Source organism: Chelonoidis abingdonii, chromosome 3 (assembly GCF_003597395.2).
Source record: "Chelonoidis abingdonii isolate Lonesome George chromosome 3, CheloAbing_2.0, whole genome shotgun sequence".
NCBI classification, from domain to species: Eukaryota; Metazoa; Chordata; order Testudines; family Testudinidae; genus Chelonoidis; species Chelonoidis abingdonii.
This window is the reverse complement of record NC_133771.1, coordinates 80602717-80624002: the sequence shown is the minus strand read 5'-3', so window position 1 is coordinate 80624002 and position 21286 is coordinate 80602717. Positions and strand designations below refer to the sequence as shown.

Below are 21286 nucleotides of genomic sequence, written 5' to 3'. Positions count from 1 at the left end.
TACTTTCAGATTCATATATAAATAAAAAGGTGTATGTATACATGTACATATGAACTATGCACATGCAATAATATAGTTGTGCATATAAAATATACACATGCAGCATAAATATACACAAAACTATGTTACACGTTACACATCATTTTAGACAGAATTACCTGTGCTTCAGTTAAAACTACTACTGATCATTTAAAAGGAAAAAAATACAATTAGCAAGCAAAGCACACACATGAATAAATCTGCACATAGTTCCATGGGTTAGCCTTACCAGTGCTGTCATCATAAACAACAGTGACGGTTTTCCACTTGAAAAACTGCACAAGGTCAAGGATGGCACGACTGAGAGAAGAGAAATCTGGGTAGAGGCTGACATAGAATGAGTCCTTGTTGTCAGAAACTTGATGTTTCCAGCGAGTCTGTATATGTGGAACACCCAGGGCATTGCAGATGGATTGCACGGCATTAGCTGAAGAGCTATGGGAAGGTCCAAAGATGGCTGCCACCCCAAGGGACAGCTGATCACAGGCTGAAGAGGAGACAGAAGTCTGTCAATTATGAGAGGAGAGAATGTGCCAGAAAGTATTGTACTATTCCCATTAACTAAATGGCACTTTGTGAAATATAAACTTATTTTCTCAGGGAGCCCCCTTCCTAGTCAATGTTAACACTTCCATTTGCACTGAGACCTTTTCTTTAAATAATGACCAAGTTGAATTATATCTCTAATTTTTCCTGTGATTTGATAAAGAACCATACTTAGCATGCATACAGCACAAAGCTACATTCAGTTAAAACTCTGGCTAATGTCAACGGAAGTTGTCAAGGCTGAGCTCTGGCACGCCTTTTAGAAAATGTGGGGGGCGGGGGCGGGAATCAAACTCTAATGCAGCTTACAACAGATGTAGGACCATATAGGGTCGTATCTTAGTTTAAACCCAGGCTTTAGAAATTAATTTCCTCCCCAATCTACCCAGACTACATCCCCAGAGAACCCAATTACTCAGTGGATTTCAAGCTATTCAGAAATGTAACATTAAGCAGATATGACTTATGCTGAAGTGGACTTTTGGATGTATTGTTTTAAGAGGTATATATTAACTGGAGGAATGCAGGGGGTCAATATTTCTCTTTAAGGAGATTAATGAATACCAATAATTAAAGAATTAAATCAATGTACATTATAACACACATCCTGACAGAATATTTGAAAATATTCCCATTTTGGCCATGCATCTTTGAAATAGAACAGGTTTGTTCTTTTAAAATAGTATTGAGCAGTTAAGTTACACGGTCGGAAAAAGATCTCTGCCAGGATCAAGGTATTTACATGAGATATGAATTATTAATATTGTAACGAAGTCAATACCGCTGACCGTCGATGAAGCAAGCAGTAGAAATATACATATCTCATCACTCTTTTCACTAATTTAAAATTAATCAATCGTTCTCATGTGTTTAAATGATGGAGATACTACCAAGTTCTTGACTGTGTACTGAGAACTGGGCAAGAACACCCCTGCAGAGCATCAGTGACCTAAAATGGGGTTTTACGTAGGCACAGGGACCAACCCACAAGGCCTAAATGACTACATTTCACTATAAAACATAACTCAGCATTGCACTCCAATTTCTACTAATATCGCCCTTCCCTCATGTAGTCCACAAGCTTTATGCAAATATCAGTAGATGGGATCTATAACAACTGTGATAGCCCATTGAAAAGCCATCTGGTAGCTTTTTTTTTTGCTTGCTTCTGAGAATTTGAGAGTGTGATCGTTTTGCATGTGATTTAATACAGCACTTTTCTATAAGAAGCATATCATTTTTTTAATGTATTGAGGGAGATTTGCATTACATTTGCATAATTCTTTATTCAAACATCTTGGGAATATTGTGATCTTCCCTGGGGTTACTCTTCTATATGGTACCTCTAAAAACTCATTAATCTCTCATCTGCAGTTGACTCCAAGAGGCTGTATGATTAAGAGGTAAACAGACTGTATTTTTGATGCAACGTCTGCTTGCTCATTAATGGGCATAATCATGAACCATGTAACTAGTCAAATGCATAAACCCAGTTGTTAAAAACCTGCTTTTCAGTCATCATAGTAAGTACACCATTTTATGCTAACCTTTAGCCTTTGATTCCTGACTAAAAGACCTTTCAGCACAAAAGTGGTTGTCAAATATGTGAAAGTACTTTGGATTCATGAAGCCATGAACAACCAGAGCTGAAAGATTTTACACAGAGTTTAATACAGTCTAGTTAACTGCAAATAAAGAGGAAGTCTCTCATTTTGAAGTACAAAGGGGACATATAAATATAGCTCCATGGGTCTATGAATTGCAGCACAAGAATAACAGGATAGCGTGTGTCTTTGGGCATAGCCCATGTAAGGAACATGAATTACTGTGCTGATCTAGGAAAATAATTAAGACTCAGAAAATTACATTTTCTTTCCTGTTCCCTCCTTGCTTCCTGGGGGAATGAGGGAGCAGAGTATTCCCCTATAGACCTTTGTCCAAAGAAAGTTATTTCCCAGGCCCCCACCACCTGCTAGTTCAATAGGACTGGCTGTTGAACGGGCAGCCACTCCATGACACCCATTTGTTTTCTGGGAGTAGAGAGGGAGCAGCAACCCCTTTGAGCCTGCTCTAATCTAGTATCTGGAGTGGCAGTTTAGCGAGACTCTGTCAGAGAGGGTCTTGTTCCCCCTGCTCAGCCATGTAAGGCTGGGCCACACTCTGGCCCATAACATATTTTAAAGGAGTTGTTATATAAAATGTAAATTTTGCCCTGTACATGCATTTGGTACAACTTATTTTAGGGCTGTCAACTAATTGCAGTTAACTCATGCAATTAACTCAAAAAAATGAATCATGATTTAAAAATTAATTGTGATTAATCGCAGTTGTAATTCCATTGTTAAACAATAGAATACCAATTGAAATGTATTTTACATTATTATGCCCCTTCATACTTCAGCCACCATTTCAAATGCTTCCATGCTTTTTTTTGTACAGAATTCTACATTTGTAAGTTCAATTTTCATGATAAAGAGATTGCACTACAGTACTTGTATTAGGTGACTTTAAAATGCTATTTCTTTTGGGTTTTATACTGTGCAAATACTTGTAATCAAAAATAAATATAAAGTGAGCCTATATACTTTGTATTTGTGTTGTAATTGAAATCGATATATTTGAAAATGTAGGAAACATCCAGAAATATTAAATAGATGGTATTCTATTATTGTTTAACAGTGTGATTAATCACGCGATTAATTTCCTCACATCACCCTTCACAAGAAACCTCTGATAAAATCTGATTAGCTGACCACTGCCTCTGTGAACTTTCTACCATTCTGACTATGTTGCTAACAATCAAAAACCTATGTAATTTCCTCTCTGATGCAGAAAAAAATGCTTTTGCAAAAGAACATGAGCTAACACAAGCTTGAATCAAACACCTGTGTATTTTAGGAATAGAAGACTACAAATAAATCTCAGAACACAGCAGGACTTATCTGTTTTACATTACTATGTACGATACCATACTACAGTGTTACAGTATGTATGAGGGATCACAATAAAAAGATACAGAAAGTACAGCAGCAAGGTCTGAAACTACACAGGATTCACAATCATGGGTGTGGAAGTAGAGCAAGAACTGACAGGGATTTGAAGGGGATTTCAATGCAAACAGTCTCTTCTGTAAGCAAGAGTCAGGCTAGCTGTAACCCTAATAACGTGAGATTTGTAGAAGTGAGGATTGTGTGAGGCAAGTGGGAAAGAACTGTGTGAGAAGTTGTTGCGACCCTGTGTTAGATAAGTATGGAATGTAGACTATAGTCTAAATAGAGGTGAGAAATATAAGATATCAGGTTGGCCTATGTATAAACAAAATGCAGCTGTTGCTCATTATTGTATGTAACAAAAGGTATAAATGCTTGCTGTAATTGCTTACCTAGAGAGAGACCTGTTTAGCTCTCTCCCTCCATGCAATTGCTAGAGATAATAAAGTATCTGACTTGCTGCACCCAAAAAGAGAGTGAGAACTCTGTTTTTCTCCGACATGAGAATCAGTTTTAAATAAAAAACAATCCATTTACTTTTAAGCAAATGTCAGAGGCCCTGATACAGCAATCCATCCCTTAATTTATAAACCCGTGTTTATGTTCCATTGACTTTAATGAGACTTAAGTATGTGCTTAAATGCTTTGCCAGAAAGGAATGAACTTAAAAATGCAATTAAATGCTTGGAATTGAATTGGAGTCCGAGTTCACAAGAAGAAGTTATTGGTTATAAATGACATGCTATCAGAAAATTCAGAACTTTAGATTCTGTACAGTATAAATCAAAGGGTTTGGTTCAGACTTGTCTCTAATTTTAACATATACTGGGAGCAGCAACTGGAATCTCAGTGCAGCATGTGTTTACCCCATTGTGATTCATCTAGGGTATACACTGCAACTGAGAAAAAGCTTCGCAGTCCAGGTAAACAGACTTGTGTTAGAGGGCTCAAAATAGCAATGTGGACATTGTGGCATCAACAGAGGATTGAGCTAATGCCCAAGTGAGTTTGAGTTCAGGTCGCTAGTCTGAGTATCCACCAATGCTGCAACATCCATGCTGCAGTTGAACCAGGCTGGGAGACTCACTTCCAGTTGTAGTGTAGACACACCTGTAGTGGCCTCAAATAAAGTTTGGTTTGTGGTGTCAATTGAATCAATTTATAACACTACATACAAAACACACACTTCAGGTGCACAGGGAAAGCTTGGGCCTGAAGCTTCACGTTCTGCTAAATAGGTGCACCAGCTACTGGGAGACAGGGTGGCACAACAGGCCACAGCATGAAGGTCCTAGTCCTGTGAGGTGCTGAGCACCCTCAACTTTCACTGACTTCACCAAGAGTTGAGTTTCTTGCTGGACTGGTCCCAAAGAGGCCACTCAGTTTCCAAGGTTGCTAGTCTCTGAGGGCATGTCTACACTGCTATTAGACACCCATGCCTGGCCCATGCCAGCTGACTGAGGCTCATGGGGTTCAGGCTGTACAGATGTTTAATTGCACTACAAAATTCCAGGCTCAGGCAGGAACCCGGGCTCTAGGACCCTGGGAGGTCGGAGGGTCCCAGAACTTGGGCTACTGTCCGAGCCTGGAAGTCAACACTGCAATTAAACAGCCCCACAGCCTGAGTTGGCCAGCACAGGCCAGCCGCAAGTTTTTAATTGCATTGTGGACATACCCTAAAACCACCCTCATCTCAAATTTGATTTTAAATATATAAGGAAATAATAGTCTTTTGATGGGGAAGCAATGCTGATGTGATTTTTTTTTTCAAACTGTTACCTTTAAAAGACATTTTTAAAGCTTTTCTTTTATGTCAGCTGTACTCGCCTTACACTTGTACAGTATCATTTCTCAATAGTTTACTGACAGGCATTTATTCAGGTAAATGAGCCAAATGAGTTTTAGCTGCTGCCATAAAAGTTTAAATATGCAAAACATCACCTTTCTTGGATGCTTCAAAACTGTCATAGAGATTTATCTTTTGGGTGTCATATGTTAATGTGGTGTTTGGCAGGAGAGTTCTGTTTCTGTTGATTGTGTTCACAGCAAATCTGAAGGCCAATTCCTCTGCTCCCATTGGGCCAGATTCCACACATTCAAAAATACCCCCTGGAAATGAGAGAAAGAGAGAGAGAGAGAACAACCAGTCAGCCAAAACAACACACAGCCAATGTTTCAAGATATGAGTTGAGTATTAGACACTGGAATTAATAAGAATTTCTCAGTATTTACCCCAATGGGTCTGATCCTAAGCCCACTGAAACCAATGGAAAGCTGCCCATGACCTCATTGGACTTTGGATCACACCCTAATTGCACAATATTAGCACATATTTCTCCAATGATCATATTCACACCCGTTTAAATTGTCAACTTTTCTTAATTTTTCTGCAATCCCTGTATTTATGCGATTGAGATCATGTGAATGTGTGTCCGGGGGGAGTAGCGGGGAGGAGGTAGATCATTTATAAAATACCTACATAATACTCGACACCAAAATAAAATGGAAGGGAAGAATTCATGAATATTTCCACTGGTGACAATTTTGATGGGATCCCCTAGCATCCCTGCAACCTCCACAGATCAACTGCTGCACAGAAAAAAAAATATAAAGCTCCTGGAGGCCCATTTTCCACTGTACCTTAGGTCCCTTACACAGCTCTGATAGAATAAAAGGCCATAGAGAGGGGCAGAAGCTGCTCTAAGAATACTGCCAGTGTAAGAGGGGTCCCCAGGTGATGGGCAGCTGCTGGAATGGCTCTATGCCACTCTACTAGTAGCCTTGTAAGGAAAGGGAGGGAGCAGACATGATCAAAAAGCACTTTGGTTTAGGTAATGCCATGTCTGATGACAGCCTGCAAGGAGCCATTGCAGATAGAATGTAAGTTACAGCAGCCCCAAGGTGGCTCTTATTTATGCTGAGGGCTAGCGAGGACAAGAATACGGAGGCTGTAAAGGTAACTTAAATGCATCTTTGTCCATTTTGCACAATTTCAAAACACTTAGAATGTAGTCTATTCCCACTTACACACACACAAACACACCCCAGATAGTCTTAGAATGAGATGACTTGAGGAGTTGAAATCCAACACTTTGGAAAAAAATCACTTGTGTTCATAACTGAAAGGTTTTTTAAAAGGGACAGTTTCCAGGGCAGCCACTTGTTGCTTGCTAAGGCTCACATGGAGGACAGCCAAGGGCCACTCTGCCTGGGATCATTAACTACAAGTCAGACTTTATTTCAGTGCAGCAGACATTTTTCATTCCCCCTTTTGTAATAGCTTGTGCCTGTTCATTTCTAAACTGACGTTGCTACCAGGCTCTATATTATCTAAGAATTTCTCCATGCAACACTCTGCTGCTTTTCAGCAGGAAACCCTTAACAGAACACAGATGTAGAGGAGCTGAGTCAGAAGGAAGACTGCTAACTACAACAAACTCATAAACAAGACTGTTGAAGAACAGAGTAGACAGGCCAACCCTATAGGGGAAAAAATGGGTATTATTAAATACTAAAAGGCTTTTAGTTTTGCAACCATCCTACCATTTTCAGCCTGTTTCTTGCCACAGGTTGGAGAACAGGTGTTATTTTTTCCCTCCTGCAGATGAGCCCTCTAAATCCTGACCAGACCCCTAGGGATAGATGCTCAAATAATATTAACTTAAAAATACAAGCGCTGCATATTGAGGAGAGAAATGGGAAATGGCTACTTAAATATTAGCTATTTAAAACTCAAAGGGAGGCATAGGTGGGAGAAGCAGATGCTCGAATTACAGCTAGGTATGTACGGAATTGATCAAAAACTGAGACAGCAACGAAGGTAGCTATAGGAGATAAACAATACTGCATGGGAAAAACAATAATCATGAGAAACAATACTATAGTAACTACGAAAGAAAAGAACTTGGATAATATCCAGGTGAAAGTAATTGTAATACAAAATGATTAGGGAACATTAAAAATGATCACCTGAATAATAATACAACAAAAATTGGAGACAACTGAATATCCTGGGGAGTAATGAAGTTATATTTAGCAGAATGTGACTTGATAGACTGCCCTCTATATTTATGCTGTTTGGAGGCTTACAGCATCTAAACATCGAAAGTCAGACTGTGATGTGTAGGAGGGTTCTATTTTGATTTCAGGAGACTATGAAAAATACCTTTGCAACAGAAAGCATAAGATTACTCAATACAATTGATAAATATCGTTACCAACTGTCAAGAAAGTGAAAGGAGGTTGCCTCAATAAGATCAGGACAAAAATAGGTTCTATAGACTTTGTTAAGATAACCGAAAAATTGTTACTCAAATATATAGATAGCCAGCACACTGTAACAGTTATTTAATGGAAGATTGTATCCAAAGTGACAGTGCATTCACATCAACAGCAGACAAAGCGATTATAATATCTGGTGGCATTTATTTTTTCTGATTTCTATATTGGAAGATTTAAAAAAAAATCTATGTTGATCTTAGGCTTGTTTTAGTATTTTCTCACTCATTCTTATTTATTGCTGTGTTCTCCTTCTGTGATCTACATAATATGCAATCTCTTAGAGATATAGCATAAAACTGACCCCAGAAGTGGGGGAACTAAGATGGATTTCAGCCACATCTACACACTCTCAATTCAGAGCTGCTGCCAATGCTGGCGAGTGCCCCTTACAGCAAAACTTAGTACTGCCAAAGTTATAGCAGCTCATCCCTCTGGGTGGCAGCACCACCTAGAATCTACACATAGCTGAAAATAGTTCCATGTAAGTGCTCAATATTATTGTCATTTTTACCACACTTTGTGGCCCTATCCCTCCAACCCCCTCATGTTATCTTTCCCTGTCCTTGACATGACCCCTATCCAGGGTCTTGTAGAGGAGGCTTTGCAGGGCAAAATAAGATGTCTTGTATAAATTCTGCACCAGCGGAAATTCTCTGCTGGACATCTGCACTTCCAGGGTTCTAATGTCTCTAGAGCAGTTTTAATAGACTGTAGCAGAGAAGAGATCCCTCCATATGTATTTAGAAATCCTCTCCACCCACCTTGACCCACTGGGAGCAAGAGGATGCTATGTATTCAAAGTTAAACCTGACAGTAATGAGAAGAAGTTGCTTGGTAATAATACTAGCACTTTGCACTTCTGTAATACCTTCCCATCAGAGGATCTCAATGCATGTTTAAACACCAATAAAGTAAGCTTCACAACCAGGGCAGGCCTTAGGAAGTGCGGGGCCCAATTCAAATAGTTTCAATGGGGCCTTGGCAGGAATGACTTAAAAAAAGAAAAACACATGTAAAAAAACACGTGGGGCTTGTATTCACCTGGTGGTGCTCTGAGTCTTTGGCAGCGGGTCCTTCACTCACGCCAGGTCTTCAGTGGCACTGAAGGACCCGCTGCCGAAGTGTCGCCAAAGACCCAGAGTAAGCGAAGGACACGCTGCTGAAGTACCGTCAAAGACCCGGAGATAGTGAATGACCCGCCACTGAAGTGCCGCTGAAGACCCCACTACCAAGTGAGTAAAAATTAAAAAGGCGTCTCTAGCCAGAGAAGGGATTCTCATTGGGTGCGAGGCCCTCTTAGGTGCAGGGCCCGATTCGGGGGAATTGGTGGAATAGGCCTAAAGCCGGCCTGCTCACAACACACCTTTGAGGAAAGCTATTTTATTGTAAAAACATGTTTCTTTCTTATTTGACTTTTCTCCTTGTGCCACAACATAATTTTGACTATGAACATAATATTACTTAAACCAAAAGTGAAAACAAAAAAAGAAAATACATAGTATCATAAACTGAAAGAGCTTTAAAAATCAGAAGTTCTGATTCCCAGTCAAACAAGACTCCCTTGGCATTTTCTGGGACTTCGGATCCCATTTTTTTCTGTTAATAAACAAGAAAAGCATGTTCTGTGACCTTGGAGTATTACTTAGCAGCAGTTAACTTTCCCAAAGGAGGCACTCAACATCAGATCTTTAAGGATATTTTTAGGAAAGGTATGATGATCATGTAGTTTGTGTTCACTGCAAAATGCTGCAAATCAAAGGAAAAAGTAAATGCGTTTGCCACAGATAGGGTGCAAAACAGTATCAGCATCCAATAAAATATCAGTCTATGCTTCTTCAGACAACATGTGTTTGACCAAACCTATTGTTAAATGGTTTTACAGAGCTTATAAAAATGCAATACACCTTCCACCAGGTACCCAGAAATCAAGAAACTATTTCTGATAAAATTCCAACTGTGGGGTAACAATACAGAGTGTTTTAGGACAAGATTGACTGTACCTTTGAGATCTGGAACATTTTGCATGACAGGTTTTTTGTTTGTTTGTTTTATTTTGTTTTTTTTTTAAACAACAACTTGTTATCAGGAAGTTAGCTGGAGCTGGGCAGGAGATTGAACTCAGGAATGAAATGTTGCTAGATTAAAGTTCCAATCCTTAAATGAACTCCATGTGAACACTGTAGTCTGCCCATGCACAGCTCATTGCAGCACTCGGGTCCTCATCTGTAAATAAGTGCTTGAGGCATGTTTTAGACACTTGGGGTCGGATCCACAAAGGGACTTAGGCACAGCAATCTTAGAATTTTGAAGGGGATCCAGTCGGATAGGTGCTCTCTGGGGATGTACGGTTGCCAACTTTCTAAATGCACAAAACTGAACACCATTTCCCTGCCCCAGCCCCTCCCCTTCTCCAGTAACATGCCCCACTACTCACTCCATTCCTCCCTCCCTCCCTGACTTGTTCTTCCCAACCCTCATTCACTTTCACCAGGCTGGGGCAGGGGGTTGGGGTGCAGGCTCCAGAGTGGGGCCAGGGATGAGCGATTTGGGATGCAGGACGGGACTCATCGCTGGGGTAGAGATTTGGGGTGTGGGATGCAGGTTCCAGGAGGAGGCAACAGGGACATGTTGCCGCTTCCAGGAGCTGCACAGATGCGGGGAGCCTGCCTTAGCTCCACTGTGCTTCCGATTAGACTTTCAGCAGGCCAGTCAGCAGTGCTGCCCAGAGCCAACAGGGTCCCTTTTCGAACAGGCATTCTGGTTGAAAACCAGATGCCTGTCAACCCTATGAGTATGCCTACCACATTAGGGCCCCACATGCAAAACAAATGGAGAAATGACTATATTTCCCTGTTCATGCATCACACTGGGGCTTAGATGACCACTAGGTGTTCAGATGTTTAGAGGAAGGCAGCAGTGTGCATACCCAGAACCAGAAACTTAGGTGCTGAGGGGACTTTTGTAGCAACAATGTACATACTGAGTGAGTTTTGGCACTTACAGGGTTAAGCAGCAGCCAAGGGGAGTTTCATGGATCACAGTGGTGCTTAAGTCTAGGAGATAGTCACTTATGTCTGGGGTTCAAGTACCAAACTACCTTTGTGGATATGGGCACAGGGATTCTTGTTGTTGTTATTCTGATCCAATGAAAAAAATACAAAATAAACTTATTGAAGTTAATTTTAAAAAGAGTGGCTTTACTGACTGGATCTTGAGATATAACACCAATCATACTACACTACCTGTAAACTGGAAAACAAAAAACAAAACAAGGTTTGGCCCCAGGTTTCAGGTGATCTCAATTATTATAAAGGATATTGGCTTCCAAAGGCTATTACAGCACATTGAGCTATGTTATTCCCTCCCAAGCAGACATTTCTTCTCTACTGCTGGTGTCCCTGGTATTCAGGATAGCTTTATTAATAATCAAAGTGAGAGCATGCACATGCTCTCAGATAAGCAGAGGGAAAAGGCATAAATCTTGCCCTTTGATATGTGGACAAGCAGCCAAACCATGGCCTATCTTTGTCTAACAGCTTGAGAGAGATGTGGGTGTGTAGGGTTTGTCTTATTTCTAACAGAGTATATGAACCAGAAATCATCAGCACTATCACCCTGATACTAGCAACCATGCAAATAAAGAAAATGGAAGAAGTTACATCTATACCTCAAACATGCACCACTGAGAACATTTTACAGGAGCTGGAAAATGTCTTTTTAATGTTCGGGTCACATCAAGGAGCTCACACTTGGTTTCTTCACTGTATACACTGTTAATAACATCAGGCAATGTATCAAGGTAAGGTATTAATATTGCCTTATAACAAAAGCACTCAGGGACTATGGTCTCTCATATCTGCTGCTTCACCTACTGTCTTAATTCAATTATGTGTGGTTTCCTTTGCAGTGATCAGCAGCGATCACTGTATTAAGAATGGTGCCTAAGGTTTGCTGCTATGTTAAACAACTTTACAAAATCTCACAAGACTCCTGCTACCCAGTGCTGCAGCTAATTTAAGATGTATGGTTCAAACCAAATGAAACTCTACCTTCCGCAAGACGTATCACAATACAACAATCTTTGAACATATCATTATCTGCAATGCCATCCAGGACAGCACAGCTGACTATTCAGGAATAGGTTTTTCTGGTTCTCAGATTCTTTAAAAACTTTCACCACATTAGTCAGTACTGAAAAACCATCCTTAGGCCAAGTTCAACTAGGCATCCAGTCATTTTTTGCAGGAAACTACAGGGAAAACCCAGTCCTCAGTTGACTCTGCCAACATAATAATCTGTTAAGTCATTTAATCAGTGACCAAAAGCTAGTAGTTATGTAGTTATATAAAGATAAGGACTATATATGTATAGTAACAATACTATTACATACTCACTTTATTTCCAAATCTTTCTGAATTGGGAAGTCAAAATAGCAAAAATTTTGACAGAATGTTCCATAAAATTTTAATTTTTAAATGTCAAAGTTAAAAATTTTGATACTTCCCATCAAAATGAAATGTTTCAAAATAAAACAAATTTGACATTAAGTCAAAGTGTCAATTCAGAACAAAAATGTGTTAATTATTCTAATAGAAAAATTGAAACATTTAATCAAAATGAACATTTCCTGCAGAAAAAATTAATTTTTGACAGAATCACATTTTCCAGCAGGAAAATATTTTGTTCAAAAAATATTGACCTGCTCTTTTTATGGTTAATCACTCATTTTGACAGCCAATAGGATGACAAACTATTAGAGATAGTTAAGGATGGATGATTTAATTTTCCGTTCTTCATTATACACAAGCAAAAGTATTTATTTTATTGCATAATGATTATTTTGGGGTGGGAGGAAGGGGAAGGATTGCTTTTGTGATACCCTAAATGTTTAAATAATTCATAAATACATTTTTGCATTTGTGGTCTAAATCAACCAAACTAGTGAGATTTCCCCCACCAAATTCTCAGTTAATAGGCACAGGATTTCATCTACTTTTTCATTTATTTGCTATACTTCATTGAAAAGCTTTGTATTTTCCTAGTTACCTGTTAATCCCAGAAAATATATCCTTTAAACATGTTTGAATGTGTTGTTAATGTACCTTTCGGACACACCTTATTTGTGCATTAGCTCTTCTGATAAATCAATCTTTCACCACTTAAATTCATTAGAGCTTGTTCCACATAATGCATCAGAAATGTATATGACGAAGAAGTCTGAAGACCATTTCTGATACACTTTATATTTCTATATGAAACAGAAGTAATTATGCAGCTAGTGAGATACAGTATATTCCCAGCTGTTAGAACCATACTTTACTTTTTCTGCATTCATTAACCATTTATCATAACAAACAGCATAGTCTTCCAATATTAACTTGTCAACCACAAAATTGTACCTCTTAATATTTCATCACTCTGATGTGAAATAATGAAGTCTACAAAATATGAATTTGTGGAATCTCTAAAACATATAGCGATATTATTTCTGACTTCCCATTGCATTACACCAGTTGTGTGCCAATGTCACGCCAGTGATTTCTTATAACCCTGTGGTGAATCAAGCACACTATCTTTTATGCACATATGTTAACTACACAGCTTCCATGAAAGAAACAGATCTATGGCATAGCATTAAATCGTAACATCTTTTATTCACAAATTTAGGCAGATTATCTGCTCAAAATATCATTGTAACTGCAGAAGATTATGTACTTAAAACTAACTCTATAGCTCATTTTCTGTCTTCCACTCCCAGATCTCTTTGAGGAATAGCATCTGTAAATGAGTTAGGCAGTATGTTACACAAGACTTCCTAAGGTCCAAAATAAGACTTTTGGGATTTTTGTTTTTGGTTGTTTTGGACAAGTAATTTCTGTAGTAATTTCACAATTACAAAACAGATTATACAGAAGTTCTTAGTTGGACAAGATGTCTACACAAATAGATGTGCCAGACTATACCAGGTTACACACAAGCCTTGCAGATGGGGAAGTTTGAAAAAGATTATTCTGAGAAAACCTGAGAGTAACTGTCACCACTTGAAATGACTGACATAACAAGTGAGCTCCAAATGTTGCCGCATGCAACTGGAAACAACCATTGAACCAACCTAACTAGTCCTAAAACAAAAGCATTTCCTCTGTCTATCTAGCATAGCCTAAAGATTGTTTCTATGAAAAGTAATGGTGCTTTACTACACTAGCTAAAAGGTATCTTCCACTTTGTGCCCTCTGAAAAACTAAACTTTAAATATGTGACAGAAGGCCATATCACCTCACATTATAATATGTAACATCCATTAAACATGAGAGTCTAAGCCTACTGTGAATCACTGAACCTAAAATATGACTATTCTGATTTCTTACAGACAGCAGTTATTGTTCCATTACCTGCCAGTATCAGAGATCCACTAGCCATTTCATTTATAATTATGAAATCGGGAAAAGTCTAAAGGCCAACTTCACCCAGGGTGTAACACCATTGACCTCAATGGAGTCACACCAGGGATAAATATGGCCATATTTTCTCATTTTTAACCAGGACTTGAAGAACTGAGCAAATTCTTTAATACAAATGTTTCTATTAGAGCTAGTTGAAAATTTTAAAATATTAAACATTTTGGACAAAACAAAATTCCCAAAAAGTTCACCATTTTTGACCAGATCTACTTTCAACACTGTATTTTTATTGCCTGTTAATCTACCTGTTTCTATTTTCATCAGGAAAGATAAATGTCATTCTCTAGAAACACTTTCCAAACTTCTGTAACATCACTAACCTTCTGATACAATGCTCCAGAAATACAAAGACAAATAAAAATCTAAATTTTTGAGGAGTCATGACATTTTTTTAAAAAGCCCCCAGCAAATTTGGATAAATATTTTGTTCAAAAAATGATTCTAGTAACATGTAATATTTTCTTTTCTTCTGACTTTTTTTCCTCTCAACGAGATCTTTGCTGTACAAGAACTCATCTGCTTCTGTTTCTCTTTTCTCCACTCAGTATCCTGTGTCTGGGTCACCTTAATCATCTCAACATCTAATTGTTATGCTAGATATAAAATGATGATTCTGAAAGAATAATAAAGCTCTCTGAATAGAACTCTTGAACAGAGATCCTGTTTTATTTATAGTAAATAACTTAGATGAGGGAGGAAACAGACACATTGAAAGTAATTAACGAGTTATATGCCATACACAAGCAGAAATGTCTCTAAAGAGATTATATTTTATAAGTTTTGCAAGAGACATCAAGGGATCTTCAACCACTTTACTGTCATGAAGCAAGCACGATAAATCCTGCTGCTCTCCTGATTTTAATAACTCTCTATTTAACATCACAGCACAAGATCATCCCAGGGGTTCCCAGAGCAATGGGATAAAGCTTCAACAGTGAATTATTGATTAACAGACAGTGCAGTGGACAACAGTGCATTATTAATACTCCCAAGGAGAGAGTCTTCTTTCTGCTACAGCCTCTTTACGTTCCTGCAGCTTAAAGGGACCATAATTCCCCCAGTGCAGGAACAGAGTCAGATAGCTGTGAAGGTCCCTTTTGCAAGCTACTGTGTGGGAGCCGGAGGTGGCAGGGCCATAGCAGATGCTATTATGTTACAGTGATGCTGCATGGTGCAGCTGCCCATATTCAGTTTGGCTTAGAATGCCTTAACTTGGGCTACCACAACCCTAGGGCAGTCCAGACTCATTCCATTTCAGCCCCCACAGAAATCCAGAACTGGGAGGCTGCAAAGATGGGTTTAAGCCCTCCCCATAGGTTACAAGTTCTGTGCTGTGCACAAAAATCTCTGCCTTGGCCTGCACCGCTTCCCGCAGCCCCCATTGGCCTGGAGTGGCGAACCACAGCCAGTGGAAGTGGCAATTGGCTGAACCTGCAGACGCGACTGGGAAACAAACCGGCCTGGCCTGCCAGGTGGGCCGTATACCAAAGGTTGCCAATCCCTGTAATAGCCAGTATCTCATCATTGGAGAAGCTGGCTTGGAGTCAGGATTTCTGGGTTCTAGACCCAGTGCTATCACAGAGTTGCTCTATGCCCTAGGGCTAGTCAAAATTTACCTGTATCACAAGGATATCTGTTTAATAGATACGGAAAACTTCTCACAGCACTGAGCAGACTAAATAATCAGTAATACATTTTGAAAGCCTTGGTTTAAAAATGCAATGTATGTTGAAATTATTATTGGAAATGTATAATATGTATGATAAGTAGGGCTGTCACGCAATTAAAAAACATTAATTGCAATTAATCGTGCTGTTAAACAATAATAGAATACCATTTATTTAAATATTTGTGGGTGTTTTCTACTTTTTCAAATATATTGATTTCAACTACAAAACAGAATACAGTGCTCACTTTATATTTTTATTACAAATATTTTCACAGTAAAAAAATTAAAATAAATAGTATTTTCATTCACCTAATACAAGTACTGTAGTGCAATCTCTTTATCTTAAAAGTTAAACTTACAAATGTAGAGTTATATACAAAAAAATAACTGCATTCAAAAATAAAACTATGTAAAATTTTAGAGCCTACAAGACCACTCAGTCATACTTCTTCAGCCAATCACTCAGACAACCAAGTTTGGTTACAATTTGCAGGAAATAATGCTGCCTGCTTCTTGTTTACACTGTCACCTGAAAGTGAGAACAGGCATTCACGTGGCATTGTTGTAGCCGGTGTTGCAAGAGATTTATGTGCCAGATGTGCTAAAAATTCATGTGTCTCTTCATGCTTCAACCACCATTCCAGAGGACGTGTCCACGCTGATGACAGGTTCTGCTTGATCATGATCCAAAGCAGAGCTGACCGACGTATGTTCATTTTCATCATCTGAGTCAGATGCTACCAGCAGAAAGTTGATTTTCTTTTTTGGTGGTTTGGGTTCTGTAGTTTCCGCCTCGGAGTGTTGCTCTTTTAAGACTTCTGAAAGCATACTCCACATCTGGTCCCTCTCAGATTTTGGACAGCACTTCAGATTCTTATACTTTGGGTCAAGTGCTGTAGCTATTTTTAGAAATCTCACATTAGTACCTTCTTTGCGTTTTTTAAAATCTGCTGTGAAAGTGTTCTTAAAACGATCCTGTGCTGGATCATCTGAGACAGCATTAACATTAAATGTTGGGTAAAACAGAGCAGGAGACATACAATTCTCCCCCAAGGAGTTCAGTCACAAATTTAATTAACATATTATTTTTTTAACATGCAACATTATCATGGAAGTATGTCCTCCGGAATGTGACCAAGCAATGTTTAGCATATCTGGCACGTAAATACCTTGCAACACCAGCTACAAAAGTGCCATGCGAATGCCTGTTCTTACTTTCAGGTGACATTGTAAATTAGAAGCAGGCAACAGTATCTCCCATAAATGTTAACAAACATGTTTGTCTTAGCAATTGGCTGAACAAGAAATAGGACTGAGCAGACTTGTAGGCTCTAAAGTTTTACATTGTTTTGTTTTTGAGTGGAGTTATGTAACAAAAAAAAATCTACATTTGTAAATTACACTTTCACAATAAAGAGATTACACTACATTACTTGTATGAGGTGACTAGAAAAATACTATTTATTTTATTATTTTTACAGTACAAATATTTGTAATAAAAATAATATAAAGTGAGCACTACACACTTTGTATTCTGTGTTGTAATAGAAATCAATATATTTGAAAATGTAGAAAAATATTCAAAATATTTAATAAATTTCAATTGGTATTCTATTATTTAAGAGTGAAATTCATCACGATTAATTTTGTTAATTGTGATTAATTTTGTTTAGTTAATCACGTGAGTTAACTGTGATTAATCGACAACCCTAATCTTAAGGATTATGAGCACAAGCCTGCAGGTCTTACAGAAGTAACATTTCCAGTATACTATATTGCATCCATGTAGATGCAAGGTCAGGGCCCTAACTTCCCTTATTGTTCTGAGCTCTGTTTTAAGATAGTTGCATATCACCCACTTCAGTGGAAAGTTTGCAAGACAGACTTCCCTTAAAGAGATGTAATCTATCCACATTCTTTTAGGAGAAGTGTCCAATGCATAATGCCTGGGGTAAAAATATACATGGGATAATTTTACAACAGAAGGACACTAAGTATTGCATCAACATTGATATTATCCCATCTTCTAATGTTTTAAATAAATCTGAAAGTACAAACCTAAGAATGAGACAATGTGGATTCTGTTATTTAAAGTGACATCTGTGGAAAGATATTAAAGCCTTTTACACCACACTGGCAATGTAAAGGGACCTTAAAGTGGGTGTAAATATCATTTGTTTAAAATATAATTCACACTTACTTTAAGGTCCACTGCAAGGCCTTGAGGCATCCTAAGCTACCTCAGGTAGTCGATGGGGGAATCCCATACATGGTATGAGCTGCCCTGAATATGTTGAATAAGGAGCCATGGACCTATGGTTGAGAATCAGGTTGACAACCTGTCCATGTAAAAAAAAAAATACAGTTATGGAAATAACCCAGATAGAAGAGTCTGTCTCAATTAGCCATCTTGAAGGAGATTGCTTTTGGGATCACTGAGTTTAAAAAAAGATAGTAGAGATAATTACTTGAGAAAGAAGATTTAAGTGGTTTGGGCATGTCATACAGATGTCAAAAAACATATTCCTAGACAAGCACTTCACTGGATACCACTTGGTGGAAGACAGAAAAGAGGAGTACAACAAATGACATAAGAAAAATATTGAGAAAGACATCATGGAAACAGACTACAATGGAGTAAGAACCATGACACTAGACAGATGGAGGTAGAAACAATGGGTTGCCTAGTGTGTCACAAGATACAACAGAATCCAATCTAATCCAATTAAGGCTTTAATTTTATAGATTCCTAGATTCCCTGGCCAGAAGGATCCATTGGGATCATCTAGCCTGATAGCCTGTATTACGCAGGCCACAGAACCAAAACAATTCTTAGAGCATTTTAGAAAAACATCCAATCTTGATTTTAAAATGGTCAGTGATGATGAATCCACCTTGATTCTTGGTAAATTGTTCCAGTGGTTAATTATGTTCACTGTTAAAAATTTATGACTTATTTTATGACCTAAAGGGATCTTAGCGTAAATGAGAATAAGCATTTATGTTTCTAAATCTTACCCTTAATCTTCACAGTGTTAATAGCTATGATTTGAAGGCCATGAAGAAAAGAATGTGAACTTGTAACAACACTAGTTTGGTTTATGCAGTATATATGCAAAATACCATGCTGATTTTAACTTTACTTGCATATATTGTTTATTTCAATCAAGATGCCAACAGTACATGACCACAGATGGTTGATGAAATAAGAACATCTAAACATATGCATCTATATTGTGTAAAATACATTATTCACAAGCTTCTTTCCCACATTAAAGATACTTATAATTATCTCTGCCACACTAAGCAATTTATTAAGCGGCATGTTTAATTATAGTAATTAAATTGCCGTCTTTCCTGAATGCCAGCATCCTTCATGACCATTGTATACAAAGACAAACAAAAGCACTAAATGAAGATTCTTAAAAGCCCAGTTCCACAAGATTTAGCTAAATTTGCTTTTCATCTTCTTAGCTGTTAAAATGTTACAACAAAGCATATTCCATGGCACTTCTGGTTCCACCTGAAAAACATGAGCTGAACCAACAGTGAAACTGAGAGGAAAATAATCTCAACTTCTGGGGGAAAAAACCACTATTACTATTTGAGGAATATTTTAAGTAAATTTAATTATCGTGAAGGTACAAGACAAAGTCCTAGAGACTAAGGCAATATCCAATATAAGACCGAAACAGTGCACAAGTTTCCCATAGTCTTTCCTATTAATATGCCTTGAAATTAATATGTTCTAGATGGTTTTATTTAGCTTAGCAAGATCATCATGAGAATGTACTAAAACATGGACAAAAATCTACTTCCCCAGTTTCCTCATCATGATTGCTGTTAAAAACTAAATGATATTTTATTAGCTTAGCAAAAATAATTGTTCTTTCAGGAAAAATGGGTGAATATAATTTTGAAAAGCTAGCTTGAGCTCAGCTCCAGGATTCAAGATCACAGAAAATGAAGAAGCTGTGTACATAGACAATGAAGTAAAAGGAGCTGAAATGGAATGGACACTGCTAATAATTTGTTTTGGAAAGAAACAGAATTCAGAAGTATTATTAATTATTAGCTCACAAATTAATAATAGTTATACTTAGTTTGAATTTAGCCTTTACAATATAATTTCATAATTGTAAAGTCATGTGCTAAAGGAATCAGAGAGGAAAGTTGAAGAAATGGGGCCAGATTCTCATTTACATGAAGGCCCTTTTTCACTGGTTTGATAAGGTATAGATGACTTAGTAGATATGAGAATCAGACCATTAAAATAGAAACCAATCTGTAGTAAGAAACTTGGCAAATCTATATAGCAGATGGTTTGATTTAAAGTAACTCTACCTTTAAATTAGATGACCTGATAGAGCCTACTCCTGCTCCCAAGTAAGTCAATGGAAAGTAAATAAATTCTTACATGTAAATTTTTATGCTATACTACAGAGATGTAATGAAAATTATTTTGTAATGTGAATAATTTGTAACAATAAAAAGTTCATCCAGGAACTATAATCTATATTACAATAGCCTCTAATTACTACAATGCATACCTTGAAAAGTTTATTCTATTCTTAAGATGAACTTCTTACTATGATAAGCACCTTCAGTAACACTATGGTTCAGCTTTGGGAGTGAAATTCACTTCAGTGCAGAGAATCAGTAAAAGGCCAGTGGTAGTCTATCTGCACCCATTTCCACACGCAGAGCCATACCCTGTAGATCAATATGTATGTTGGTCCCCTGTATCTGCATCACACTCTGCTGAAGACATTGGCCTCCAGTGCAGGAGTCTGCCTCCACGGATCCAGTTGGAAGATCTCACCCAAGGACCGCATGGTTAAGCAACTACCATCAACGTCTAAAAAGCAATTCTTATACCTTCAGTGACATCTCTCCAACTGTCTAATTTCCACAAGTTGTTAAAAGCTGCTTTAAGTTTACCTGCTGCATCCTTGCATTCCAAGGAAGGCCCATCCTGGGATTACATGTAGTATGCAAATACCTCTATGATGAGAATCACAATTTAAGTGACAGCAACACTTACATAGGGTAACAACTGAGCTTTTCACAAGCTTGCTGGTAACTAAACACTCAAGTATCCTGAAACAACTGTGTTTTCTCAAGAGTTTATATTTTAAAAGAAAACAAATGAAAAATAGGAATACCAGAGCATTGTTTACATCTCAAAAGAAGTGCCAAATGAAAAAGATCCACAGGGCTAGGAGTGTTGTTCTGTAGTTGGGAAAAAAAAAACTATACTGTTCTTAAAATATTTTTTTTTTCATTAAAACAATCCTTCT

At 37.9% G+C, this 21286-nt stretch overlaps 1 protein-coding gene across 1 annotated transcript in view; it reads right to left on the bottom strand.

Annotated features, from left to right (window-relative positions):
- The window catches only part of GRIK2 (glutamate ionotropic receptor kainate type subunit 2), a 600313-nt gene that overhangs the window by 406175 nt on the left and 172852 nt on the right, over window positions 1-21286 (bottom strand). The window contains exons 3-4 of the mRNA XM_032799954.2: window positions 5517-5684; window positions 269-526 (exon numbers count right to left, since the gene is read on the bottom strand). Of these exons, the coding sequence (XP_032655845.1) occupies window positions 269-526; window positions 5517-5684 (426 nt within the window). The remainder of the gene's footprint in view (window positions 1-268; window positions 527-5516; window positions 5685-21286) is intronic.